The following is a 26,348-nucleotide window of genomic DNA, read 5'->3' as shown; positions in this document are numbered from 1 at the left end:
CTCGTGATTCTTTAACGAGCCGCGAACGAACGCGGTCCCCCGGCGGCGCGTTTTTCTTGCGGTTTTTTCCGTTGCGGGCGGCGAGCGTTCGCGCTGGCCGCAATGAAATCGAAACGGCGAATCGCGCGGGTCACCGTTCGCCGGCGAATCGCCACGGTAAATTATTAACGTCGCGTGCCGCGGTCGGTCTCTGGCCGGTATCGATTCGTCCGTCCGTCCGGACTGCGCGTACCTTTTTCTGGACGCTCGTCGTCCGTCCTTTCAATTTCCAGGCGACCGTTCGCGTCGACGGAATCGTGGAAACCGCCTTTATCCACGGCTCGAGGCTGTATTATTTATCCCGCGATTACGATTCGCTCGCTCGCCGCATGAAAACTTAATTGTCGGATTAAAAGACTCTACTAGAAGACGCTGCTTATAATTACGCCTACGGTGTTCGGTTAATTTCAGCCCGACGAAAGTTTCCTCGCTTAAATGCTATTGTTGCTCCGCGATTGGGAAGATTTTAATCGCGAACTGTTCACTGTGGTTGTTATTCTTAATCCTTTGCGACGATTCTTTGAAATATAGGAAACCTTCAGCAGATGACGTTAAATTATGTATCGATTGCTTAAGTAATAGAGAGATACGAAATTATAGATAGATCTCTTGCTGTTTGCGTGATTGAATCATCTGTTTGCGACTTGCTCTTTCAAATATGGAAATTTGATCTCGCCGAAATGTCGACATTCGTCCGCAAAGGGTTAATTCTTAGGACTGCTAAGGGTTAAGGAATTGCTGACTGATTTTGATAACTTCATAAATGACAATGCTAGAGACGAAATTCGTATTAATCACTCTTGCTACGCAATTAATTTTCAAATAACACGCAAACCTCTTAGTTCCAATGTAATCAACTGATTACTTCAGCTATCGAGGAGGTGAAAAATCAGGTCTCGGAAATTTCAGTTACAGAAGCAAATATCTCTGCCCAGTAGATAAAGAAGCGTTTCAACGAAATGAAGTTTGTAAAGCAACGTGAATTCGCAGGTTCGCCGCGGAATTGCGAGGAAAAGTGAGAACTGTGTACGAGCAGGAGGAAAATACATCAGAAGAATCGTTTCTCTCCGGAACGAGTGGTTACGCGTTCGGGCCGCGGGTGTACCGTTCCACGCAATTCCCTTCGAAGGGGATAAAATTAATCTCGGTTCCCGCAATCGGCGGATCGTTAATTGTCCAGGGTTTCGCCGCGAAACGAAACGCGCCCGAGGAAGGGAACGTTACGAAGATACCGGGAATAATGAAACGCCCGAGCCATATCTGCGCATACCGACGTTACGAGTAATTTAGCCGAACGTTAATTAGCATGTAACGAAGGAGCCGGTACTGGGTCGAGTCACGGGATTTTTATTGTTCATCGGCGAGGGATCGTATGCGACTCGCGTTCCGTCGTTCCCGATTCTTATGCTGAACGCGTATTACCGCGTTAGAACCGCACGAGCGAACGTCTCCGTCACGTCCCGCTTCGTTTTCGAGGCGACGACACCGTACGCCCGAAAATCTTTACGCTCGTGCCGCTCGAGGATCAATCGGAGGCCTGTTTGTGCAAATTATTCTCCCGATTTCGCGATTAATTGTTATCAGCGACTGGTGGAAGCTCTGTTGAGCCATTTACTTCTTGATTTGAGAGTTTCTTAGGTATTTTTTGAAAGAATTTTTGCTGAACTATTAGTCTCTAGTTTGCTGAGGAAGATGAGTTGATTCTTTGCTTTAGGATTTCTTTTGATAGGTATATTATGTTACAAATATATTGCTATTATGATTCTTATGTTGAACGCATATTACGTTGTATAGTTGGAAGCTCTATTGATCCATTTATTTCTCGATTTGAGAGTTCTATAGTTATTTTTTGAAAGAATTTTTGCTAAACTATTAGTCTCTAGTTTTCTGAGGAAGATGAGTTTATTCGTCGCTTTAGGATTTAGTATATATGTGTATGAGTATATTATGTTACAAATATATTGCTATTATCATTGGTGTTACAAGTATATTTTTAGATTTCTTTGACCCTTAGCACTCCAGATGGTTTTCTAATGTATCAGCAACTGCAACTAGTTTTTATAGTATCCATAGCGAAAATGAAAAATGCTATATTTCTTCGATCTTTTATTTTCCTTAGTACAAAATTCGGATGCGTGGAAAATCTAATACTTTTAGGGTAGTTTCTTTAAGATTCATTAAAATATCTAATATTATTCCTGGTGCAATATCGTAGCCTACAGAGTTCAAAGAGTCAATATTTATTCACTACGCACAATGTACTTTAAAACGCGTACGACTGGATATTACAAAGCAAAGGATTAATTCATCGTTCCCGTTGAGATACGCATATATAAAACTCTTTTCCCCCGCACGAATTCGTTTATGGGAATCGCGAATCACGATGTATCTAGAGTTTCGTGGCCGAGATGGACACTCATCTCGCGAGATGCTGCGAGGTTCGCGGTACCGGTGTTTTTCACTGCTCCGTTTCTATGACGTCATAACGTTACTCTCGTAATCTTATCGCGTTCCGGCGCTGGCTGCCTCGTCGCCGTTTAAAACGCGGGTTTTACGACGGTCCTTTAGTACGCGTTTTATTGCCAAATGAGTTCTTGCGTAAGCTTTTATTAAGAGCCACCAGACCACGCCGAGCTATATTAGAATACAGAGGATGAACCCTCTCCGTCCGTCGCGCGCGCGACGCTTCGAATTGACGCGTATCGACGTTTCGAATACGTGTTCAGGGTATTATACACCGTCGTACCCAATTTCCAGTTTTCCCATTTCCAATTTGTCCACTTCGCGGACTCGAATTACAATGGCTCGTAATATTTTTCGCTTCATTGGACGGTCCGTAGGTACATATTACTGTCGATGCTCGGCGACTACGAATAGTCCGATTGGATTCCCCGTGGATCTACCGTGTTAATTATATTTGAGCTTGAATAGATACGTGAAATTTCGCGTGCGGCTATTATTATTAGTTGCCACCATTGTGTTCCCTGTAGGTACACCATAGTAGTTGTATTTGATTTTGAATGGATACATAGTGGATACGTTAGCTTTCAAATGAATGTACCATAGTAGCATTAGATCTGATATCAATGTATCATAGTAGTTACTCATATTTCGACTGGTTTTGATTTTTTTGTTTAGCAATTATTATCTTCGAAGCATTGAATATTCGAAATGATTTTTAAAAAAAATAGTTTCATTTGAGTACTATGAGTATCTGAAGAAATGGAGAATAATCTATTGTAACAATTTTTATGGGAATGACATATTAATCGTATTAAATGCTCTAGTGTTAACACTAGAACTACCGTAACAGTCAAAATGACTGGTTTCGATTTTTCTGTTTCGCAATTATTGATATCTTCGAAGCATTGAATCTTCGAAATGATCTTGAAACTAGTTTCACTAGAGTACTATAATGAATGTCTGAAACTGAAAATAATCTATTGTTAGAATTTTTATAGGAATTGCATATTAATCGTATTAAATACTCGGTAGTTCTAGTGTTAACGCATTGGCAACTCAGCATTTTCCCAAGAGATTAGTAACCTTTTCGAATTGAAACTCACACGAAATTAAACATTTGAAACAGTGAATGCATTAATAACAGCAGTTAAGTGGGTAAAGGCAAATAATTAATAACGATAATTTTATGCAATTTGGCTACAAAGAAAATAAGAGGTAGATAGAAGGTGAAGATATGAAAAGGCAACGCGTTGTCAAGAGAAACGGGAGTTCTCCATTGGTCGATAATGTGTTAAGCGACCTCGTTACCCGGCGTAATTGAAATTTCTGAATGGCGGACAAATCGCGGCCCGATTTCGATCGTTTACTCCCGCATTCTTCCCTTCCGCGTCGCTAATTTGCCTAATTATCGTCGTTTCCACGGCTCCCTGGCCCGACGATTCAACCAATCCCACTTCGTTCGCCTCTTCCAGAACACGGGTACATTCTGTCCTTTTCAAGCCGCTACACAAACATAATATCATCTCCTCCGTCGATGAATCGTACCGTCGGGGCTTTGCCAACTTTAAGTAATTCAATTCTTTGGTACTCCTCCGGCTCGCGCTGCTCCCCTTTTTCGCGATTATTCGAATTAATTTTTTCATTCTTCGCTCGGTGAACGTTGCCGTCCGAGAAGCGATTTACGCGTGCAAATCGGGTTTACCTGTGTCTCTCTGTTTCGGTGCATTCGTTCTCCGTTAATTAATTCTATAAATTAAATATATAACCGAGGGAAAACATCTCTGCGTTTCAATGAACGATCAAAGCTCTACTTTATTGTTAATATTATTCTGTGCGGTGAGATTTTAGTCCTTATCAAATTCCAATCCCGCATTCTAATCTTTAATTCCCATTTCAAATTCTAATCTTCAAGAATTCTAAATTCTATTCTTTATGAAATTCACATTTCAAATCCTAATCTTTAAGAATTCTAATTCTAAATTCTATTCTTTATGAAATTCCCATTTCAAATCCTAATCTTTAAGATTTCTAATTCTAAATTCTATTCTTTATGAAATCCTAAGTCCAAATTCTAACGTTTAAGAATTCTAATTTTAAATTCTATTCTTTATTAAATTCTAAGTAAAAATTCTAACGTTTAAGAATTCTAATTCTAAATTCTATTGTTTATAAAATTCCCATTTCAAATCCTAATCTTTAAAATTTATAATTTTAAACTCCATTCTTTATGAAAGAAGTCCAAATTCTAACGTTTAAGAATTCTAATTTTATATTCTATTCTTTATAAAATCCTAACTCCAAAATCTAACGTTTAAGAATTCCACTCCCAAAGTTCAATCTCCTAGAACACCAGTTCCAAATTCAAATTTCAATATCACCGAGCAGCTTCACGGCGCAGTAGCGTCCCATTGAAACAACCACCATCCAAAGAGATTTCTCCAATTCCGAACGCGAACGGGGGCAAGACTCGTGACGCCTAATTGCGCCATGAATCTCTGCGAGCGCGTCGGCGTTTCGAGGATTCCTCGGCACGCGCCGCCCTCGGAATTATCGTCGGCGCGGCCCGAATTAATGGCCGTTTCCGCGTGACCGGGTCCCGCGGTAAAAATATCGGAAGCGATCGAGTCTCTCTGTGTCACCAGGGGAATCCCGGTTCACCGATAAGTCTACCGGCGCATCCGGGACACCGAGTCCGTCCTTCCGTCGTAAATATGTCGGTCGGGGGCGTCGCGTTCCATCAGTTTCCCTGCAGTCTCCGCGCCATTAAATCGAACCGGCCGATTTAACGGACAATGAATTACAAACCGTCCCCGCAGACGGACAGTTACGCGAACGCGACGCGAGTTTATAGAGGTTTATTACCGGCCGGGGCGCACGCGCGTTTCGCCGTTTCCGTTCCGCTGTTCCAAAACACGAGGGGAGTTTTACGGTTTCGCCGTGATTCGATCAATTTCGAGGGACCTGTCGATGCGTGAGAATGGAATAACCTTTGACAAATTTTCGTATGGGGTAGTTTATGGGGGAGATCGATTTCTGATCGAGGGATTCGGCTGAAAGTGGGTTGCGCTCGTTGTACCTTGAATTTAACGTATTGCACTCGAGAGGTGACCCTCGGTCATTTGATTCGATATAACAGAATTACAAAGTGTTATATATAATATTAACCCTTTGCACTCCAGAAGTTTTTCACCGGAAACATTCAATATATTCTAATGAGATACAGACGAGTTTAGTCTTCCAAATACGAACATCCGATCTCGCCGGAATGTCGACATTCGTCGAAGGGTTAAATGTATCAAATATACGTTACCAAGTGATAGTAAACAAATTAGACGGTGAATTTTATTTGTAGTATCACAATTGTACCATTTAAAGGTAACATTTCAATGACTCCCAAACATTCTTGAATAAATAAATAGAGCGTCATTAAGCTGTAATTGAATGAACTAACGTCGACGTGAACCTCAAAGTGAGAAACGAGCACTTCGGACCACAAAGGGTTAACGTCAGATCCATTCAGCAGTGATTATTCATTATTATTTGATTTCCATTGTTTTTTATGGGAACTATGAAAATGCATTTGTTGAAATTTCATTCATTCAACAAATGCAATTGATTCATATAAGAATTTCACGAACTAACGTCGACGTGAACCTCAAAGTGAGAAATGAGCACTTCGAACCGCGAAGGGCTAACCATAGAACACCGATTCCACGGACATTCGTTCGGAACGAGTCAACTAAACGTCTTCCTCGTTTCTGTTGCAGGAATAATGAAGAGAGAAGCTGATGCAGGCGCTATGACAGGCTCCGGAGGACCGACAAGTCCTCACAAGCGTTACAGACAGGGTGACGATGAACTTCGTCTACTGATCCCGAGCAAGGTAAGAGCCTCGTCGTGCCCCCTTCTCGAACGATATCGATGAAAACCGGCGAAGAAACGCGTCGAATTCTCGAGAATCAAATATTTAACGGGTCGTCCGTTATGCAAATTCCGAAGTCAAGACGCAAGGAGAAACTGCTTAGAGTACTTTCTAACTTCTGGTGAAACTGAGCGTGTACTTTCCAATTCCTCGCCGCTTTTAGAGTTTCGAAAGGGATTTCCAACGGCCGAGCCGCGGCGTTTCGTCGGTTAATGAATATTGAGGAGCGAGCGTGTGTTTCTCGGTTCTTGAAATTGGCAAAAGCGCAGACTAATTCGAGGAAATTGATCCTCGGCCGATAGCCCCCGGGAAAGATTACGATCGGTTGTTAGCTGTTTTCTCTCGGACGTGTGAACGACACACGGAAGAACCTTCTCGAGCGTTTTCCCCGGTTATAAGGCGCACAATGCGGCGTGCCTCTATGCTTTGTTGCACCAATACGATTGCTTCGTCCTGTGGAGGAGCTGTTGAAGGTGAACAAATGAATTATGGAATATTTTAATTGTATATTGGTCTTCCTTGGTTTCGAGAGGGAACTTCGATGGTTTAACCCTTTGCACTCCGACATTGTAAAAGTTTATAACTTCGTTTTTCAAACATAACTTTAAAGTGTATACACGCTTTTTTAACATGTTGAATGCCGCACGATTTCGTACCGTAAAATACAGAAAATGAAGAAAATATGATAATAAATCGTTTGATTGAATTGCATTATTATTATTGCACGGTATTCTAGTTGAATGTTACGAAATTAGATAGCATTATTTGTAATGTATAAATGTTTTCAAATAACCACCGTTTAATCGAGTGACAGGGAAGAAACCAGTGGCGTAAGGCAGCTTTTCGGCCGCCGCAGTCCACTTTTTCTTCTTCGTTCCGCGCTACTGTTTCAGTGGAAGCTGATGTGACAATATTCGAGTTCCCTTGAATCTACTTTATCTAATCAGTTCATTGAGCAAGACCTGTCTACGACGCAAGATATCGCGACGTTTCCATGTAACACGATTCTGTAACTAGAACTGTAGATAATAGAATTGTAGATGAACCGGGGATCGTAGCAGGGTTAATTAACCCTTTGCGGACGAAGGTTGTTTGGAAGGTAGAAAACCTTCGCAGATGAAGTTAAATTGTATATCGATTGCTTAATTAATAGGAAAACGGGGAAGAACGTGCTGATCTCTTGATGTTTCACTAATTAAATCATTTGTTCGCGACTTAGTCTTCCAAACACAGACATTTTATCTCGTCAAAATGTCGACATTCGTCCGCAAAGGGTTAAATATATCAAATATACGTTACCAAGTGATAGTAAACAAATTAGACGGTGAATTTTTCTTAATGGAACCAAAAGGAAAGAAACATTGAATTAGATTTCAAATTAACCCTTTGCGCTCGAGAGGTGACTCTCACCACATGACTTCATACAGTAAAACTATAAAATTTGATATTTAATATTCTATCTCGTGTAACTCGTCAATTCGAAAAATAATGAAATAAAATAGCTTCGTTTCTCAATGTACGTATAATTTCCCTTCGACTTAGTTTCACAAAATATCGTGTTTATCTCATCAGAAAATTAAATATTTTTAGTAAAACTTCCGAGTGCAAAGGATTAATATTGAATTTCAAATGTTTAAGTTGAATCAAATGTCTCGATCGCAAGAAGTCAGTAGACGAAGGAGGTTGCAAATTGTGGAGCTATTTAGTTAAATCGAAAACCACTGTTTCTTGGTAGAAAAGTGATCGATTGGATTCCCTTGGAAAAACCTCCGAGTGCAAAAGGTCAAACGAGCCACAGAAAACGCAGAATTTTCCAATGAAACTTCTAAACCGGTTATTCGACGTTTAGTGTCGACTGCGTTGAGTGTCTATTGTTACTTTTTTTCCTTCAATGAATTCATTCACGTAGATCGTGCGCGTGGAAACGAGAGACGGAAGAACATCGTCGATCGTTTTCCCCGGCCTCATAAGGAGCACCGTGTGCAGCGTGTCTCCGCGCGTCCTTTTTTCCGGCGATAGCCTCTCTGTTTCCCTTTCCCTTTTTTTTCCTTCCTCATCCCGCGTGCGGCTCCGTTACGGTAAAAGCTGGCGGCTGGCGAACGCGAAGCCTCGCGATGCCGCGTTCTTCCGGTCATTGTCGCCGCGCTCGGCGGACCGTTATCGGGTTTCCTTCGACTTTCTTTCACCAGGAAAATTCCGACTGTCTGCAGCTTCTTTCTCTTTGTTCCTTATTTTTCTCCCGTTTTTCCTTCTCTCTCCCCGGGAACCAACAATGACTGTCGCTTGTTTAACGCGTCGAGGCGGACCGTTATGTGTTTTCACAGTACGATTATTGACGGTTCATTTATCGCGGACAGTGTTTGAGGATCTTTATGCAAATTCGCGTGTTTGTAGTTCAGTGTTGAACATCCGCGGTGAAATAGGAGGTCGGAAGGAGAATACCAATGAAATTCAATGGAAGCATCGTTTGTTTAAAGCCTTCGTTGTTAGGTTTTACGGAAACTTTCATTGAATTGTGGTAATTATATTCGTATATTGAGTATTAACCCTTTGCACTCGAAAGTTTCTCAATGAAAATATTCAATATTTTCTAACGAGGTATAGGTGATATTGTTTGGAACTAATTTAACGATAATTCATAGGTAAATTAAGCAACAGAGGTGTTTTATTTAAATATTTCACGTAGCAATGCAAACTTTGAAGTTGAATATTTAATATTTCAAATTAAAGTCACCACGTGATTTCAACAAAACTATGAAGTTGAATATTTAATATTTCAAATTATAGTTTTGTTGAAATCACGTGGTGACTGAGATTCACCTCTCGAGTGCAAAGGGTTAATCCTTGAAGATTTTCAGAAATATTGAGTGTTCCCTGTCGAAATACAAATAACATTCTTTAAAATTTAAGAAGAAATTACACATGAATCAAGCAATTGAACTTGAACGAAAGAACTCATTTTATTTCAATACTTCATACATCGATGTGTTACACAAGAATTAACCCTTTGCACTCGGAAGTTCTTCACTAGAAATATTTCAAAATTTCCTAATTGGGTAAAGACAACATTTTATGAAACTAACTCGAAGAGAAATCGATCATCAAAAATCACTACTTCGCCCTTTGCGTGTCAATACTTGGGGGCCTGAGAGATAGACCAGGCCCATTACTAATTTATGACCAAGGGGGCCACCAGGATCTGGATCACGTACGCCCTCGTCTGAAGAGGTTTCCTTCTTAGAAAAGCAACCGAGAAAAAGTTAGTTAGTCGCCGTTCCTCGTTAGAGCCACATCGCGTAATAAATATATTTAACCTGACTACGGACTTAGTTTTTATTTTAGTAGCCCTACACATAAAAAATCACTACTTCGCTGAAGTGCCTCGAAAGAAGCCCCTAGTAGTTCGAGTGGTACCCAGCGGAATATCATTTCATGCTCAGTGGCCCAATAAAAATGAAGCTCGACTCGCACGACGCGATTGGATCGAAACAAAACGATCCTGGCTGGGCATAGATCAAGATGATCATTGTTCCGAACAATATTCCCGTGAAAGGCGGAGAAAACTCCGGACAAAGGAGCCCATTGATGTTCAATTTTTCATTTCGTTCCGGTTGTCAGGCTCTCCCGATCCTCCCTCGATCGCGATCGCGATCCGAGAGGCGGTCGCGCGCCAGCGATCCGGCACAATGTCGATCCATCGCATCGCATCGCGTCGGTAGGTCGGCTACGCAATCTTTCGGGTCTCCGCGAAAACGAGCCTGTGTCGGCGTGTCAGGGTCGATCGGTCCCGGAGATCGACGCGGGGATCGATCGGCGGGCTCCTTTCGTGCGCATGCTTGCTCGCTGCTGGACCATAGACGGAATGTAATTATCGGGCCTGGTTGCGCGAACCATTGCGCGCCGTGTCGCAACGGCTCGGCTCAGACTTTATCGTTACGCATTGTCAACCGGTAAGATAAAATTGTAGAGTAAAATCATGATGAAGTTACGGTGAAATAGTAGAGCTAATACAGAGGAAAATTATGGTAGAATTATGGTAAAACTAATATGGAATAAAATTGCGGTGAAATTAGTATACGGTGGAATTATGGTGAAACTGATATAGGAAATTATGGTAAAATTATAGGGTGAAATTGTGCAATGTGAATTATAGCAATGTAGAGTGATGGTCACTGGAATATTTGCTGACAATTTATTTGATTTTACAATCTGTGGTTTTTCGTAAGATATATAATCGATATGTTTGAAAAAATGAAATGTCGAACATTCGATTACGTTCGATTTTCAAATATAGGGTGAAATTATGCAATGTGAATTATAGCAATGTAAAGTGATAGTCACTGTAATATTTGCTGACGATTTATTTGATTTTACAACCTGTGGTTTTTCGTAAGATATATAATCGATATATTTGAGAAAATGAAATGAACATTCGATTACGTTCGATTTTCGAAAGTTCGTTTTTCGTTAACACTAGGTTTACGGAACGCGTCAAATTGACGCATATTGGATTTTAGAAATATTATTTTGTAAATGTTCACGCCGATTTTGATCGATGCGATCACACTGAGATGTACCCCAATTACCTACTATCGGATCTCCAGTGTCCACAATCTAAATAAACGAGCATCAATTCCTTTAGGAATAATAGAACGAAGTACAATAAATGCCCGTAAACCTAGTGTTAACATGAACTATCAGCTACAAGCGTGCCTCTGTAAAAGATTCAAGACCCTGCTTCGTCATTAACACGTTGAACGCCGCGGGGGTCACCGGTGACCAACCAAATCGAATTACTATAGGTCACTCGATTAAACGATGGTTATTTGAAAACATTTATATATTCCAAATAATACTATCTAATTTCGTAACATACAACTAGATGACCGTGAAATAATAATGCAATTCAATCAAACGACTTAATATCATATTTTCTTCATTCTGTGTATTTCACGGTATGAAATCGTGCGGCATTCAACATGTCAAAGAAAGCTAACAACAATATCCGGTTGGACAGTCAACGCGTTAATCGGCCAGACTATCGATCGACCTTCCCGATCGTTCCTCGCCCCTCGGATTCCTCGAGCCCGTTTCCCACGGAAACCGATCGCCTTCGCTGGAGACGAAAAACGAGGAACGAGAACGAAACGCGCGACCAGATTAACCCCTTCGCCCTCGCTCCGGCTGGCTTTTGTGTCGAGGTCGATCCTTCGTTCACCGCGAGCACTTTCTGATCTCGTGCCGATCCCTGCGTGTGCCGGCCCAGTGAAATATGATTATTCATCGATAATAAGCGGGATAATACCCTGCGGCGCTGCGGGAATTAGTTTATAATCGAGAGCAGATGGAAGTGCAAGAAGCGAACACCTGTTGTAGGATCGTTGCTCTCTTTCTCGAGGGCTTATCTATTTATCTTGCATGCATACCCTATCGCGTTGAACTCTTCCATTTGTATCTTCTATTTGCTCGGTGATTCTTTCGTACGATTACACGCGCTGTACACGAATTCAGCATTCGCGTGCACAAAATTCTATTATATTGGTGGGTCCAGGGGTGCTCATCTGCATAATTATTTACACAACGTTCTTTGTACAGTTCTGTTTACAATTTTATACAAATTGTTTGACCAGCTTATTTCAACCGCCGTCAGATCCTAAGGGTTGGTTCAGCCGTGGAGGAATGAGTTCGATGTTGTGTACGCGTTTTCTATTTCGAAATTTGAACACATTGCGTACCGGAAACGAGGAATCTCGTTTCTATATGAAGACACTTAGCTATGCAGCTTCGCTGCTTACCACAGCATTGAAAAAGATATAAAATTTGATTCGATTCGATTATCTGTTTAAAATATATCATATAACAATATGATACGAGTTTTTCTATGTATAGTGATACAAGTTGACTTCAGTGAAAATTACCATCAATTCAGTTTTCTGAAAATTAGCCGGTACGCGATGTGTTAATAGTGAAACCCGTACGTCGCAGGCCGGCTTAACTTCGTGCGACTGTATTAATATTTACTTCAGTGGAAAGAACTTGCTGTTTATTAACACTAGGTTTACGGGCATTTATTGTACAGTTTATTCTATTGTTCCTGGTGAAGCTGATATTCGTTCGTTTAAATTTTGGAAATTGTAGATGTAGGAATAGACAATCAGGATTCATATTCGTGTAACTGGATCAACGAAAACCGATTGAAACATTTACCAAATAATGTTTATAAAATCCAATATTTATTGTACAGTCTATTTTATTGTTCCTGGGAAGTTGATATTCGTTCATTTAAATTTTGAAAACTGTAGATGTAGAAATAGACAGTCAGGATTCATATTCGTGTAACTGGATCAACGAAAAACGATTGAAACATTTACCAAATAATGTTTATAAAATCCAATATTTATTGTACAGTCTATTCTATTGTTCCCAGGGAAGTTGATATTCGTTCATTTAAATTTGGAAAACTGTAGATGTAGAAATAGACAGTCAGGATTCATATTCGTGCAATTGGATCAACGAAAACCGTTTGAAATTTACCAAATAATATTTCTGAAATCCAATATGCGTCAATTTGACGCGTTCCGTAAACCTAGCGTTAAAGCGATTTCGCGTCAGACGTATCGCAACGATATCTCGGCGAACTCATCAGCGTGACAATCTTTTGTTACAGGTGGCCGGTTCGATAATCGGCAAGGGTGGCCAGAATATCACCAAACTTAGAAGTCAGGTAAGCTGTTGCTTCTTCCGTTCGCCGACTACACACTCCGTCGTCTCGTTCTCTTCTTCCCCCCCTGCTCGGTTCGGTCGAAAATAGAGCAGAGGACGAGGAAGAAGAAAAAGACGAAGAAGAGAACGAGAAACGCTTAGAACACGTTAGACCCTACGAAGCTCGCGAGAATGAGGATCAACGACGGACTCCGTAGAGGCTAATCCAGATCAAACGATCCTCATTTTCGCGAGCTCCTCAGCCACGGTCTCGCAAACGACCTGCCGCGAAGTTACACGAGTAGACCTGCGTAGAGTCTCGATATCGGCGATCCCTCGCCAAGATCGATCTTCGGCTCCGATCACCCGCCGTTCCGCGAGTTTCTATAGACACGTGTGTGGATGAAAAGGTCAAGCTTAATGCGATCTTCCTTTTATTTCTCGGATCGTTAACAGGATCTCGCGTGAACGTTCGATGGTCATTCTTATCTCGTATCGTATCGTTTCGTTGCCACATACTCCACGCACGTACCACACCGTCAGTTCTCACACATTTGGTTCCTGAACTGGGAAAGTTTCCTTCGTCTCCTGCTGTTATGCCCGTCCGCGACGAATCTTCTTTCTTTTTTTGTTTTTAATTGTACATATAGATTTTCTTTTTATCGTCGTTTCGAATCGTTGCTCGTGGTTCGTCACGGGCAGCCGATTCCGTGTGACGCGACGCGCATCTAAGACGGTTGCGGTCTCACGGAACACGTGGGCGTGATTCGCCGCTGCATTCGACCCTGAACGGTCGATTAATGATGCGGCACGAGTGTCGGCGAGTAAAGCCCGTTCCGCACTCGCTCAGAAGTGCCTTTAATCAAACGATTCCGATCTTGCCTGCGAACGACTTCCACGAAGTCGACGCGAAACATTAAATTGCGCTGTCTACGCGAAGCTTCTGCGCGTAATATCCGCTGAACGATTTTTCCTGAGTTCTCTCGCCTCGACACTTGAATCTTTGAAAGTAGAATCTACCGAACAACTTTCTGCAATTGGAAGTTTTTTACTAGAAGCATTCAACGTTTTCCGATGAGACGTAGATGACATTCTCTGATTAATGAGAGAATTACCTGAATGTTACGCATTAACCCTTTGCACTCGGAAGTATTTCGTTAGAAATATTTAATATTTCCTAACTAGACATGTTTTAAATTAACTCAAAGAGAAATCGCAAGTAAATTGAGAAACAAAGCTTTTTTATCCCAATATCTCACACACCGAGGCATTATACACAGTTCAATATTGAGTATCAAATTTTTTGAAAGTTTTTCATTTGAAATATTCTATATTTTCTAATTTGATGTAGACGAGATTCTTTAAAATGAATTTAACAAGAAATCATATATAAATTAGATAAGAAAATTATTTTCTTGTAATATCTCACGTACTGATGCAGTATACAAAGGTTAATGAATCCGAAAATTGATAATTTTGCTGGATCAAATCATCTGGCGACTCAGAGTCACCTCTCGAGTGCAAAAGGTTAATGACTACACAAAGCTTAATATTATATGCATTACTTTATGATTTTCTAAATCAGATCAAGCGCGACTCAGAGTCACCTCTCGAGTGCAATGGGAAAAATTCCATCTGTAAATAAAAAGATCAACTTTCAAAGTAACCGACAATCGAATGATTCTACGAGCACTCACATTTCCAAACACTAGAACAGATTCATGCTTCAAACGGAATCCCAGCTGAATATTAAAATCCAGAAGATTCAGAAGTGGGCAGTGCAATCTCATCCGAGAAGCAAAAGTAGTCGCCATAATCGCGGCAATTCAATTCAATTCGATTAACGCGCGTAACGGGCTTTACGGTTGCGCAACGCCGATTGTTTTCCGCGCGGATGTATTCTTTCTTTTTTCGCCGTCCTTGAGACGCCGTCGCCGCGAGGGACTCACCCTGCACGAACCAAATGGCCGAAGGAACACCATAAAAGTAGGTCTGCGCGGCGGTGACGCTCGTCCGCGCGACGAACGGTGGAGGGAAGAAGCCAGCCTCGAGAGAGAGCTTCTCGCTCGGGAACGGCTTCACGGTCGCGTCTCTCGTAACCGAACAATCGGACCTCCACGCAGCTGTCCGAACAACAGGTCACCGATTCCCGGGTCGAACTGGCCGCAGGACGCGAGCTTCGGCTCCGATCGCCGAGGCGCGCGGAAGCTTCTTCGGCGAGGCTGTCCGCCGACCACGCGCGCCTCCGTCGTACGCACAGTTCGTTCACTCTTGTCGCTGTCACTTGCCATCATTACTATCGCTTTTCCGCAACGCCGAGACCCATCGGCAGTCCGATCCGCGCGACGAAACGCGGACGAGAGATCTGGGGATGAAATCGAGTGGGCTCGACGCGGGTTGGCGTTCGCTTGATTTCTCGGGGAATTCGCCGGTCGATGTCGCGTGTTCAGAAACATCGGTCGAACCCCCCGAAGACCATTGTACTAGCGTTCCATCATCGTTACTGTTATCGATAAACCTACGTTTTTTTCGCCCGATTCCATCGGGCTTGGATGTCCGCTATAAAAGTTTCGTTAACGACGCGAGTGAAAAGGCAGAAGCTTGAAGGAAGGCATTTTCGTCGGCGATATTCGTTCGACTCCTTGCACCGTAACTGCCTGCGAGACTCGTACATTTTACGACCCAAACGTAAGACGAATCCAGCTCGTGCGAATCTTACGAGCGCGAGAGGCACGGGTAGTCTTGTGTTTCACGTATCCTATGAGCAATTGTTCGACCCGTGTTAAATCGCGGTGTAAGGAGTCAACGAAGTGCCCGAACGTCACGCGACAATTCTTTCCTTCCACAAGAATCTGCCGCGCGGAATGGTAATACGCTCTCCGAGGGGTTGGAACCGAACGAAGCCGAGTTTACGATCGGAACGGTGTCGGAACTGTCGAGACGCACGCTCGTGGCTGCGCGCCGATTGCGTTCGCGCAGAAAGGGGAGCATAAATATCGGCGCGATCAGCGCGAGAGAGAGGGTCGATAGGTACGCGGGAAATTAACGGAACGCGAGCCAGTCATCCCCACTCGATCTTGTCGCCGGTCGTAAATAATCGGTCGACCGGCCATTCGTTAGCCTGAGTTTCGTCGCGCCGCCGACTCGTGACGCACCTGCGTGACCCCGACGCTGGAACGCCAGGTACACCGCGGCGGCACCTGGCTGCTTTCGAACAGAGGTCAGGGGAAAATCTCGGGGAAAAGCGCAGCGGTTTCTCCGGGGGCGACCTTCTTGTCCCGGCTTTTCTTCACCCCTGCGAGTCCGCGATCACGATGGAAGGTCGCGCGACGCTTCACAGAATCGGGACGCTCCGGGTCGGAGAAATTTTTGCGAGCGACTCGGTTCGCGCTGTCTTGATGGTTGAGGATCTTTGAACACGAATGTCGTTCGACGATTTCGGAGTGATTTAGTGATTACGTTGGGAGATTGTTAGGATATAGGAGCGTTTTGCACACGGTGTAGGCTGCGTTTTCTCTGTTGATTGGGCAAGTATGCCTTGCTACTCTGCGCAGTGTTGACACTAGAATTAGCAGTCGAAGTGATTGGTCTAGAGTTTCTGAAACTATAAAATTGCATTCATTGAGATTGATTAGCTGTTTTAGTCTGCATGTTACTGCATGGAAAAGAATTTTTCAGATTAGCAACTAGATATCTTATGAAATAAGTATTCCTGAATGTTATTGGATTCTATAGGTTCTCGTTTAAGAATTTTTACAAGTTTAATTTCAGAAGTTAGTAACTACGAATGATTCTAGAGGAGCAGATCAGTTGCATTGAAGTGCAATTCTTATTTCAACAGAGAAAACGCGAGATGTGACATTCCGTGCGTGAAACAGTCCTGCAGTTCTACACGATTTTAGAGCCTCAAACGTTCCTTCAATTAACCGCGATTAAGCGAGTTCGTTAGCGATTGAAACGTTACTGGGATCGTCGTTACGGTTCAGCCGGTCTCGATTCGGGAAGGTCGTCTCGGAAGGGTTCGCGGGATATTTACGGGGACGCGGAAATGGCGGAGCTGATCCGACACAGTTAATGCGGTTCGGCCTCTGTTGTCTCGCGCGGGAATTCGGAACAGCGCGTTTCGGTCCCTCCTCTCTGATTAATTTCAAACGTGCAACGCTCCGTTGTTCCGTTTCACTGTCCCGCGGCGGAGCTGAGTCAACAATGTTGTTACTTCCGCGAAAGACGTATTCGGATGTAAACGAATTTCTGTCGCGGAGATTGTAGACTTTATCGTGTGCCGGAAGTGGCCTAGCTCCGCCTCTCATAGGACTTTTATAGATAACGCTACGCCTACATTTGGCAAACAGGCTGAACGCATCGCGCAAGCTAGAGGAAAGTAACTCTGCAGTTAACATTAGACTACCGAACGAACCGGAATGTCAAAATAAATATTTCGTGATTGTTATAATTCCTTTCTTCATTTCAATGAGGAATTATAATAAATCACTGCAATTGCTTGGCAGTTCAAGTCTCAACGCCAAATGACGGAAACTAATCAAGCATCGGTGAACAGTTATTCACCGATGCTCGTGGATGTTCGCCAACGTTCGCCCGTGTTTGCCAATACTTGGCATAGCTCCGCAGATGTCGAACGAAACGTGATTCGTTCAACGATCAAGCAAGCCAACGCGCGGTCGGTCGCTCCGCGCAAACATTTCTCCAACCTGCGGCGTGACTCGATGGAAGCGAAAGTGAACAAGGGTTGTTTCTAGGTGTAGGGGTGAGCGGGTGGGAAAACGGAAGGTCTTTAGGAGAAGAGCGTAAGCGAGAGAGTGGGTGGGTGTGGGGGATTATTAGAAGATTAAGCCGCGAAAATTAATCCAGCCGTGAGAGACGCGATGTCTAACTTGGTTGATGATTTGTGCCCTGGCCCCGCCCCAACCCCGGCGTTGCCCCCCTGGTGTGTTGCCCTGCCGTTGCCCTGCCGTTGCCCTGCCCGGAACGACGGACCCTGACTCGATCGGCAAATGGACCACCCTACCAACAATCGACAACAACTACCAACCACCACCAATGAACCAACCACCAACTACCACGGCCCGACAGTACAAAGCCTCAATCATTGTACCCGATTGCCCCGGACCCGAACGGTAATGACCAACACCACTACTTAATGTCTTATTTTTCTTTGTCTCTAATTACAAGAATACCTAAAAAGGCGCCGATATAATACGGATCGCTGTGCCGTCTTTTTTTATTTTTTAACCGAACGATAGCGTCCTCTTTTTTTCTTTTTTCTCTCACACACTACTCTCTCTCTCTTTCTCTCTCTTTTTCTCGCTCTCTTTCTCTCACTTTCTCTCTATTTCTCTCTCTCTTTTTCTCTCTCTTCTCACTCTCTGTCTGTTTCTCTCACTTTCTCTCTCTTTTTCTCTCTCTCTCTCTTTCTCTCATTTTCTCTCATTTTCTCTCTCTTTTTCTCTCTCTCTCAGCCTCTCTCTCTTCTCTCTCACTATCTCTTTCTTCTCTCTCACTATCTCTCTCTTTCTCTCACTATCTCTCTTTTTCTCTCTCTCTTCTCTCTCTCTCTCTTTCTCTCTCTTTCTCTCACTTTCTCTCTCTCTACATCTTCCCCCTTTAATCTACCACTTTCTCTACATTCTTTCTATTACTGTCTCTCTATTTCTCTCTCGATGTATCTATTTCTTATCTCTTTCTCTCTATACATATACATACTTCTCTTTCTCTCTACTCTGTCTCACGTTCACCGTTCTCTTTCTTTTTCTTCCTTTTTTGTACCTGTCTTTGCCTGTCTCTGCCTTGTCTTTAAACGCCTGTGTCTTTGTTCGCGCGCGTTCGTCTCTCACAAAACCTCTCTCAACCCTGTACGTGTCCTCGCCGACGTTCTCGCGCGATGATTCATCGCGGGAGAGCCCGAGCTAGCCGTGTATCGCGAGCTTTTCGCCAAGGAACACGCGCGATATCCTCGACTATCGTGACTACACCTGCCTCGCCGTCACGTGGTCGCGTGTCCTTTCGCTCTCCGCGGCTCCGTCTATCCCCCTTTCGATCGGAGATCACTCTACCCCGACGTGTCTTGTCTTTCTCTCTCTCTCTCTCTCTCTCTCTCTGCTTCACTTTATCCTTCACCCAGATCGCTACTACTCTCTTCTGTCCCTGTCTACGCTCCGCGACAAAATGATAGACTGTATAGAGATCCTCGTGCAGATTGTCACTTTCCGTGTCTCTTTCTTGGTAATTGGAATTTCAGTTGCAAATCGCCGGTTGAAAGATCTGCCTACCGATATACCTGTAACATTTGCTTTGCACTAACCATTGTTCGAAATGAATAACTCGCCGACTGGCTCATGTTTTCAGTGTAAAGATCATATTATAGATAGTAATTTTCGTTGTGCCTTCCTTGGTTATCGAAGTTTCGTGAAAAATACAAGTGTTAGAAAATTGTAGATCAAAAGATACATTTCTATGACACTTGCATTTTCTTCAATAATATCTCCGACTAAAAGATATTCAAAGCTTCACCTAAATTTCATTTGAATATTACTCAACAACGTTAACGTTCAACATTTTTAAACATTCAATTCCTTATCATTCCACTTTCAAATCGCGCGACAAGTGCTCACTCGAAAGTCGGCAACTTCAGAGATAAACTTCCTATTTCCAAGAAAGAGACAGTTTTCGTCCGATCAAATTCCATCCTCCACGATTTTGTCGCGAAGAGATAGCACACCGAAGCTTTCACCAACGCTGCGAATAGGACCGCGCTCTCCTCGCCGGCTCTTTCACCGTTCCTTCCCGGAATCCCCGCGAAGGGATTGCACGCGGATTGAGAGCATCGAATGGTTCCGCGCTCGGAACAGGAGCGCGCGGCTGGGTCCCGCGGGAGTTCCCAGAGAATGATTATGACGGATGGAGCCAGACCGGAGATTGCTCCCGTCCGAATTTGAACCGGATCCGAGCGCCGGCAGGCGGGATGACCTTCGGGCGAAGTGTCCCCGGGAACACCTGGAAGAAGAGGGAAAGTTCCATGGAAGTTCCCGAGACCGTCCGACCACTTAGGGCAGTAATTCTCAATCTTTTGTGCTGTTGTATCCCCTGGAGCATGTGTTTGTAAATAGCGTACTTTAATAAGGAGACCACCTTAAACAAGTACACGAAGCTTTAGTCATAGTATAGCGATAGAAACAAAGTAAAACAAAAGCTATAAAAGCAATAAATTACACTATTATTTATATATTATTAATTGAATATTTGTATTGCGATAATTGCACGTCATATGCATTAGAAATTTGGAGAAACCATCGAAATTAAAGCTACAGAACTGCAAAAATTGATAGAATTTCGTTACTCAAGATTGATTAACAATCGATAGATCAGTAGACGGACTTTTTATTTTTGGAAAACTTGCGCACATTGCATACAATACGAGAAATAAAACATCCGAAACGCTTTTTATAGTAATATTAGCAAAAACCATTTTCCATCGTAATTATCTTTTGAAACATAATTCCCACGAAGCTCCACAGATCATCAGATTTCACAGCATACACGTGACCCAGAGCAATCTTTCCACGGAACTCCACGGGGTACCTAGTTTGAGAATCGCTGAGTCGGGGGATCGATGCGTTTCCTTTCCGTCTCGATCACGGAACAGCCGAGAAACCTCCGACGCGATCGGTCTCCCAGTTTCACCGGCGTCCCTCCGCGCGTTCGGGAAAGTTTCAACGGTCGCCGCTTTCCCGACGTTAACCGGGGAAACCTATTTCTCTTGGAAACTCTGCTCCCGGCTTTTCTTTGCTCCTCTAATTCCGCGAGAAAGAAGCGACGACACTTCGAGGACTCGCGCGAACACGAGCGGAAGGTCGAGCGCGTCGTTTCTCGTGTTTCGCGCCGGGACGCTTTTTGCCCCGGCCTCGGGAAACCGTTCCGAGGTGTTGGTTTTCCCCGTGAAACTCGACGCAACGGAACGCGTCTCGGCCGGGCCGCGGTCTCGCAGCGAGCGCACGGAACAGCTGAAAGATCGGTCGAGTTTCGTCGGATGTTCGCGGAGCCTTTCGCTGCCCTTAACCTTCTTTTTCAGTTCGCCTTGAAACCTTTGTTCTCAACCATTTTTTGTTGCAGAGGTGCGTAGGTTAACGCGATGGCATCGGTAGACGGCGGATGTTTATAGGTTTACACTGAATATCAGGTTATCCCATAAGTAATAGAAAATAGCGAAAGTAGTAGGCAATAGCAATTTAATCGAGGAATGAGAAAGAGTTTACGAGGTTAAAGACGAACGTAAGTATCAATTGTTTGGAACCCTGAGAAGCAATATTATGAGATGACCTGACACGATAGAGAAACAAGTATGAGGATAGTCAACGCTAAAACTACCGAACATTCAATACGACTGATATCTCTATAAAAATTCTAACAATATTATTCTCGGTTTCTTCGGACACTCGTTAGCACTCAAGTGACACTATTTTCAAAATCATTTCGAATATTCTGTGCTTTCAACACTAGGTTTACGGAACGCGTCAAATTGAAGCATATTGGATTTTAGAAATATTATTCTGTAAATGTTTACGCCGATTTTGATTGATATCACACCGACACGTACCCCAATCACCTACTATCGAATCTCCAGTTTCCACAATCTAAATAAACGAGCATCAATTCCTTTAGGAATAATAGAATGAAGTACAATAAATGCCCGTAAACCTAGTGTCAATAATTGCGAAATGAAACATACGAAATCAGTCATTTTGTTACGATAGTTCTAGTGTTACGAACCATCCAACTCGTTTTCCTAGATCAACGAGTCAACGAGATGTCGCCTGTAGTCAGCTCGATCCGCAAAGCGTTAATGTCAGCCGTTTAATCGTGTAAACAGCTTTTTATCCCGCATCGACTTCCATAAGTTCATAAAAACCGTCGTTCGTAGGAACATCCGCAGTCTAGTCATCGAAGTCGTTATTAGCGCGTCGCGAAAAGAATTCTAGAGGATCAGAGAGAAGCCTCGCAGTTTCCTTGATCGATACAGCCGCGAGGACACGCAGAGTCATCCTGTATTCCGTCTGCGAGCCGTTCCCGTTCATGATTTCATTGAACGAGCGCGGACGGTGATTCGATACACCGGACACATACGTTTCACCCAGTGCTCCTCCATTCACCATTGTTTTCTTACCCCTTCTATCAAGCGAATTTCTCCTCTCTGTCTGTCTGTCCGTCCGTCTATCTGTCTGTCCGTCTATCTGTCTGTCTGTCTGTCTGTCTACTTGTCTGTCTGTCCGCCTCTGTTTTTCGTTTCTCGCGATCGTCTCGTCGAACACACTCCCGACACACACTCGCGGTGAAACCACGTACACACGTACACACACACACACTTCACTTGTTCTGTGTCGGGGATATGTACACCGTTGTGTTTTCTGTCTGCCTATCTATTTGTCTGTCTGTCTGTTTCTCTTTTTCCTGCCTCTCTTTCTCCTCTACCTCTCTCTCTCTCTTTCTTTCTCTCTCTGTTTCACAGTCTCTGTTTTCTGTCTCTTTAATTTTGTTGTGGTTAACACGGATGCTAATCCGTGGAACGAGGCAGCCGCCGATTCCACGCTTAACGTCTCGAATATTATCACGCTTACTTTCTAGGTACGGCTCTGTCACCACCGACCATCCTGGCAGAGAGCTGCCGTGATGCGATTAACGAATAGTCACCGCGAGTCGAAAGTCATTACCGTCCTGCTTCGCGATACGCGCGCGGGTATAACCGGCGTGATGCTCGGTCCTTTCGTTTCTGCGCTGTGACAAGAAGGTTTCTTTCATATTAGTCATTGAGATCTTCAAGATTTTCATTAGTGCAGTAGCAATTAATTAGATTAGTAGAAATTCAAAGCGTTTCCAGTCAATCAGAACATAGATCTGCTCCGAATCACATTTCCTGTTTCGCAATTTTCTATTCTTGAAAGAGCAATACTACAAACAACAGCTTAGTATCAAGAACCGAAAGGTCAATAATTTATTCATACAATCGTAGACGAATTGCTCTCGAAAAAGCCTCTATTTAATTTTCGCTAAGCATCAGAAGTTCTCCGCTTAAATCGAGTCGCGTTTGTCCGAGCCGATGGATGTGCTCAGCAGCGAAAGGATCCGAGCGCCGCACGCCACTCTCTGCTCGCGTTTTTCTCTCCGAGTCGATGAACGTGACGGACCACGGGATCGAGCTTTCCAACCCCCCCAGACGGGGTTGCCTCCGCACGGAGCTCAAAGAGCTTACCCGCGAGACTGGTGGAAGTCGCGCGCGGTGACCGACTCCTCGTTGCTAATTTTTTTCAGACGTTAATTCGATCTCGAAGCAATTAGGAGTCACCCCTTTCCGACGAGTCGCAGGGGTGGCTCCAGCCCCCCGTCCGGCCGGGAGACACACGCGGGATGCTAACAAGAAATTTATCTTCGTGCCGGGACATCGCGTGCCCGGGGCGGTAAATTTTTTTATCGGCCGACTATAAAAGTCCTCGGAGCCGGCCTTAATGCGATTTCTATTCGCGAGCGTTCCCCGAGAATTCAAGGGGATGTTCCCGCGCGAGAACTTACGCGTATCGTGTTTGAAATTTACGGTGATTCCGGGATAATTCGGTCGTTCGATCGCGCCGGGACGTTCCGCGACCACCAGTCTCCGCGATCTCTGATCGGCGATTTCCCTCTGCGATCAACGAGACAAGAAAGAAGAGAAAAGAACAGAATGATGAAAAGATCGGTCGCGTTCGTGGATCGAGGGTCCAATTCTTCGTTCGGTGATCGCGTTCATCGGCGATCACTAGTGATGTTTTGCCGAGGCTTTGAATTGTTTCGAATATACTGGAAAATTTGAATTGCTTGGAGTACGATTCGATATTCTCGGACTTTCGAATGACTTAGTATTGAAGTATAGAGTCTTCCGTGATCCGAGTGAGTTAATGATCTAAACTATTTATTTTAAAAATCATTTCGAATATTCAATGCTTCGAAGATATCAATAATTGCGAAACAAAAACTGAAACCAGTCATTTTGAGTGGTACTGTAGTTCTAGTGTTAGAAAACATTCGGAGAACATAGGATAGTTAGAGATTGACATAGTGAAATATTTAGAATGCATCAAATTTCCTCTAACACTAGAACTACCGAGTATTTAATACGATTAATTTTCAATTCCCATAAAAATTGTAACAACAGATAATTCTCCATTTCCTCAGATATTCATTGTGGCACTCAAATGAAACTATTTTCAAAATCATTTCGAAGATTCAATGCTCCGAAGATATCAATAATTGCGAAACAAAAACTGAAACCAGTCATTTTGACTGCCACGGTAGTTCTAGTGTTAGAAATTATCGAATTCTATTACAAGTGACGTCAAATACTCTCCAAAACATAATTGCCTCGAAACATTTTTCAAATAGCATCACTACAGATCGCACCGACCCAGAAACGAGCAAGGTACTTTCCCTTTCCGCCTCAGTTACACGAGGATCTCAGCGAATCCTCGCCAAGAGAGATAGAGAGAGAAAGAGGATCGTGTCCACGATTTTCCAAGCAGCGATCGACGACGCGCCACAATCGTCGAACGCGCGTCCCACACGCTCGGTCCGCCCAATACGATCTATACACATTTGTTTGTTTTCCTCTTTCCGTTTTTTGTTTGTCTCTCTTCTTCCGTCTGTTTTCTTTTTTGTATCGCAAATTCCGCGGGAACGCACACGAAAAGAACACGAACCGGTCAGCTTCGTTCTCGAGGCGATGACTTTCGACCGTTCCTTCCCTTCCGGCGAGCACGCGAGAAGCATCTTCGATAACTGTTCAAAGTTTACGGATGAAAGCTATGTCCATTAGGAATGATTTCCCGACGTTTCGTTAGCATTGCAGCTGGCATCATCAGGGATTTGAGGATTCATCGATACCGGGTAGCTAAACTCAGTGTTTCCTATTTAACCTTTTAGCTACGGGACTAGCCTTCGATAGTTTATCATAAATGTAGCACTGCAATTTGAGACTGATAGGATCTTCCACTGTGCAGTTACGTTAGATTAGACTATTGCACAGCTATCGGTGACAGAAAGAATCCGTTCAAAAATATATTCGCGAAAGTCATTGTTGTAGCGTGTAGTAGCTAAAAGGTTAAACGTATGCTGATCAGCTAATCAATTAAGAAGATTCTTTGAAACATGCAAAACCTTCAACATGAAGCTAAATTACATATCAATTGCTTAATTAATAGAAAGGAAACTACGTGCTGATCTCTTACTGTTCGACTAATTCGGTCACTTTCCACGACTTACTCTTCCAAATCTGAACATTTCATCGCACAAGCAGAGTGCAAGGTCTTCGAGTCACCGATTTCGTTGAAACTTTGCATATTGGTAGTTTTGGTTCTCCTGTTTGTGGATATATACCATTATAAGGGCAGATACTCAATAGTTTTTTAGATATTCGTTACTAAAAATTTATCACGTCAATTTTTTAGATATTCGTTACTAAAAATTTATCACGTCAATTTTTTAGATATTCGTTACTAAAAATTTATCACGTCAATTTTTTAGATATTCGTTACTAAAAATTTATCACGTCAATAAGTAATTAATCAGAATAATCACCAAATTGAATAATGGCGCGAGGGTAATATTCTGTACAGAATACAATTCTACCAATATGCAACGAGAGAACCAAATCTACCAATACGCAAAGTTTCAACGAAATCGGTGACCTTGCACTCTCCTTATCAACAAAATGCCGACATTCGTCCGCAAAGAATTTACAACAAAAAAGCTCAAAAAATTCTCAGCCATGGATCACTATGCCGAAAATGTCTCCGAATTTTGTTACAATTTTTACCATTAAATAATGAAAATGGAACAAAAACTTGCTAATCATCGATCTACAACGCTGAGCAAGGTGACCAACCGGTCGAACCTCAAACTAATGATGCCAGCAATGCTAGAGAAACGTAGAGGAATCATTCGTAACGGACACAGCTTTCATCCGGAAACTCGGAACGCTTATCGCAGCATTTCTCGGCGTGACAGCCTCAAACAAATCGAGGAGCATCTTCGTTTCGTTTCAGCTTGTGCGCTCGCGCTCGCGCGCGCGTGTCCGCCTGTGTGTGCGTGTGTCTCTGTCGCTCGTCGAACAACTGGGGGAGAATAGGGGAGGTCTTTAGTTGGTGATGGCCGCTTTCACGGTTTTAGAAGAGCGCCGACTAAC

General features: G+C 43.3%; 1 protein-coding gene across 5 annotated transcripts in view; it reads left to right on the top strand.

Annotated features, from left to right (window-relative positions):
- Nucleotides 1–26,348, top strand: part of HnRNP-K (Heterogeneous nuclear ribonucleoprotein K) — a 199,976-nt gene that overhangs the window by 101,070 nt on the left and 72,558 nt on the right. For all 5 annotated transcript variants that reach the window (XM_076365867.1, XM_076365871.1, XM_076365870.1 and 2 more), the window contains 3 exons: nucleotides 6,270–6,385; nucleotides 13,092–13,148; nucleotides 18,218–18,261. In XM_076365867.1, coding sequence (XP_076221982.1) covers nucleotides 6,275–6,385; nucleotides 13,092–13,148; nucleotides 18,218–18,261 — 212 coding nt within the window. In that variant the 5' untranslated portion in view covers nucleotides 6,270–6,274. The remainder of the gene's footprint in view (nucleotides 1–6,269; nucleotides 6,386–13,091; nucleotides 13,149–18,217; nucleotides 18,262–26,348) is intronic.

The sequence above is a fragment of the Nomia melanderi genome, chromosome 3, assembly GCF_051020985.1.
Source record: "Nomia melanderi isolate GNS246 chromosome 3, iyNomMela1, whole genome shotgun sequence".
NCBI lineage: Eukaryota > Metazoa > Arthropoda > Insecta > Hymenoptera > Halictidae > Nomia > Nomia melanderi.
This window is presented reverse-complemented; position numbering and strand designations above follow the sequence as displayed.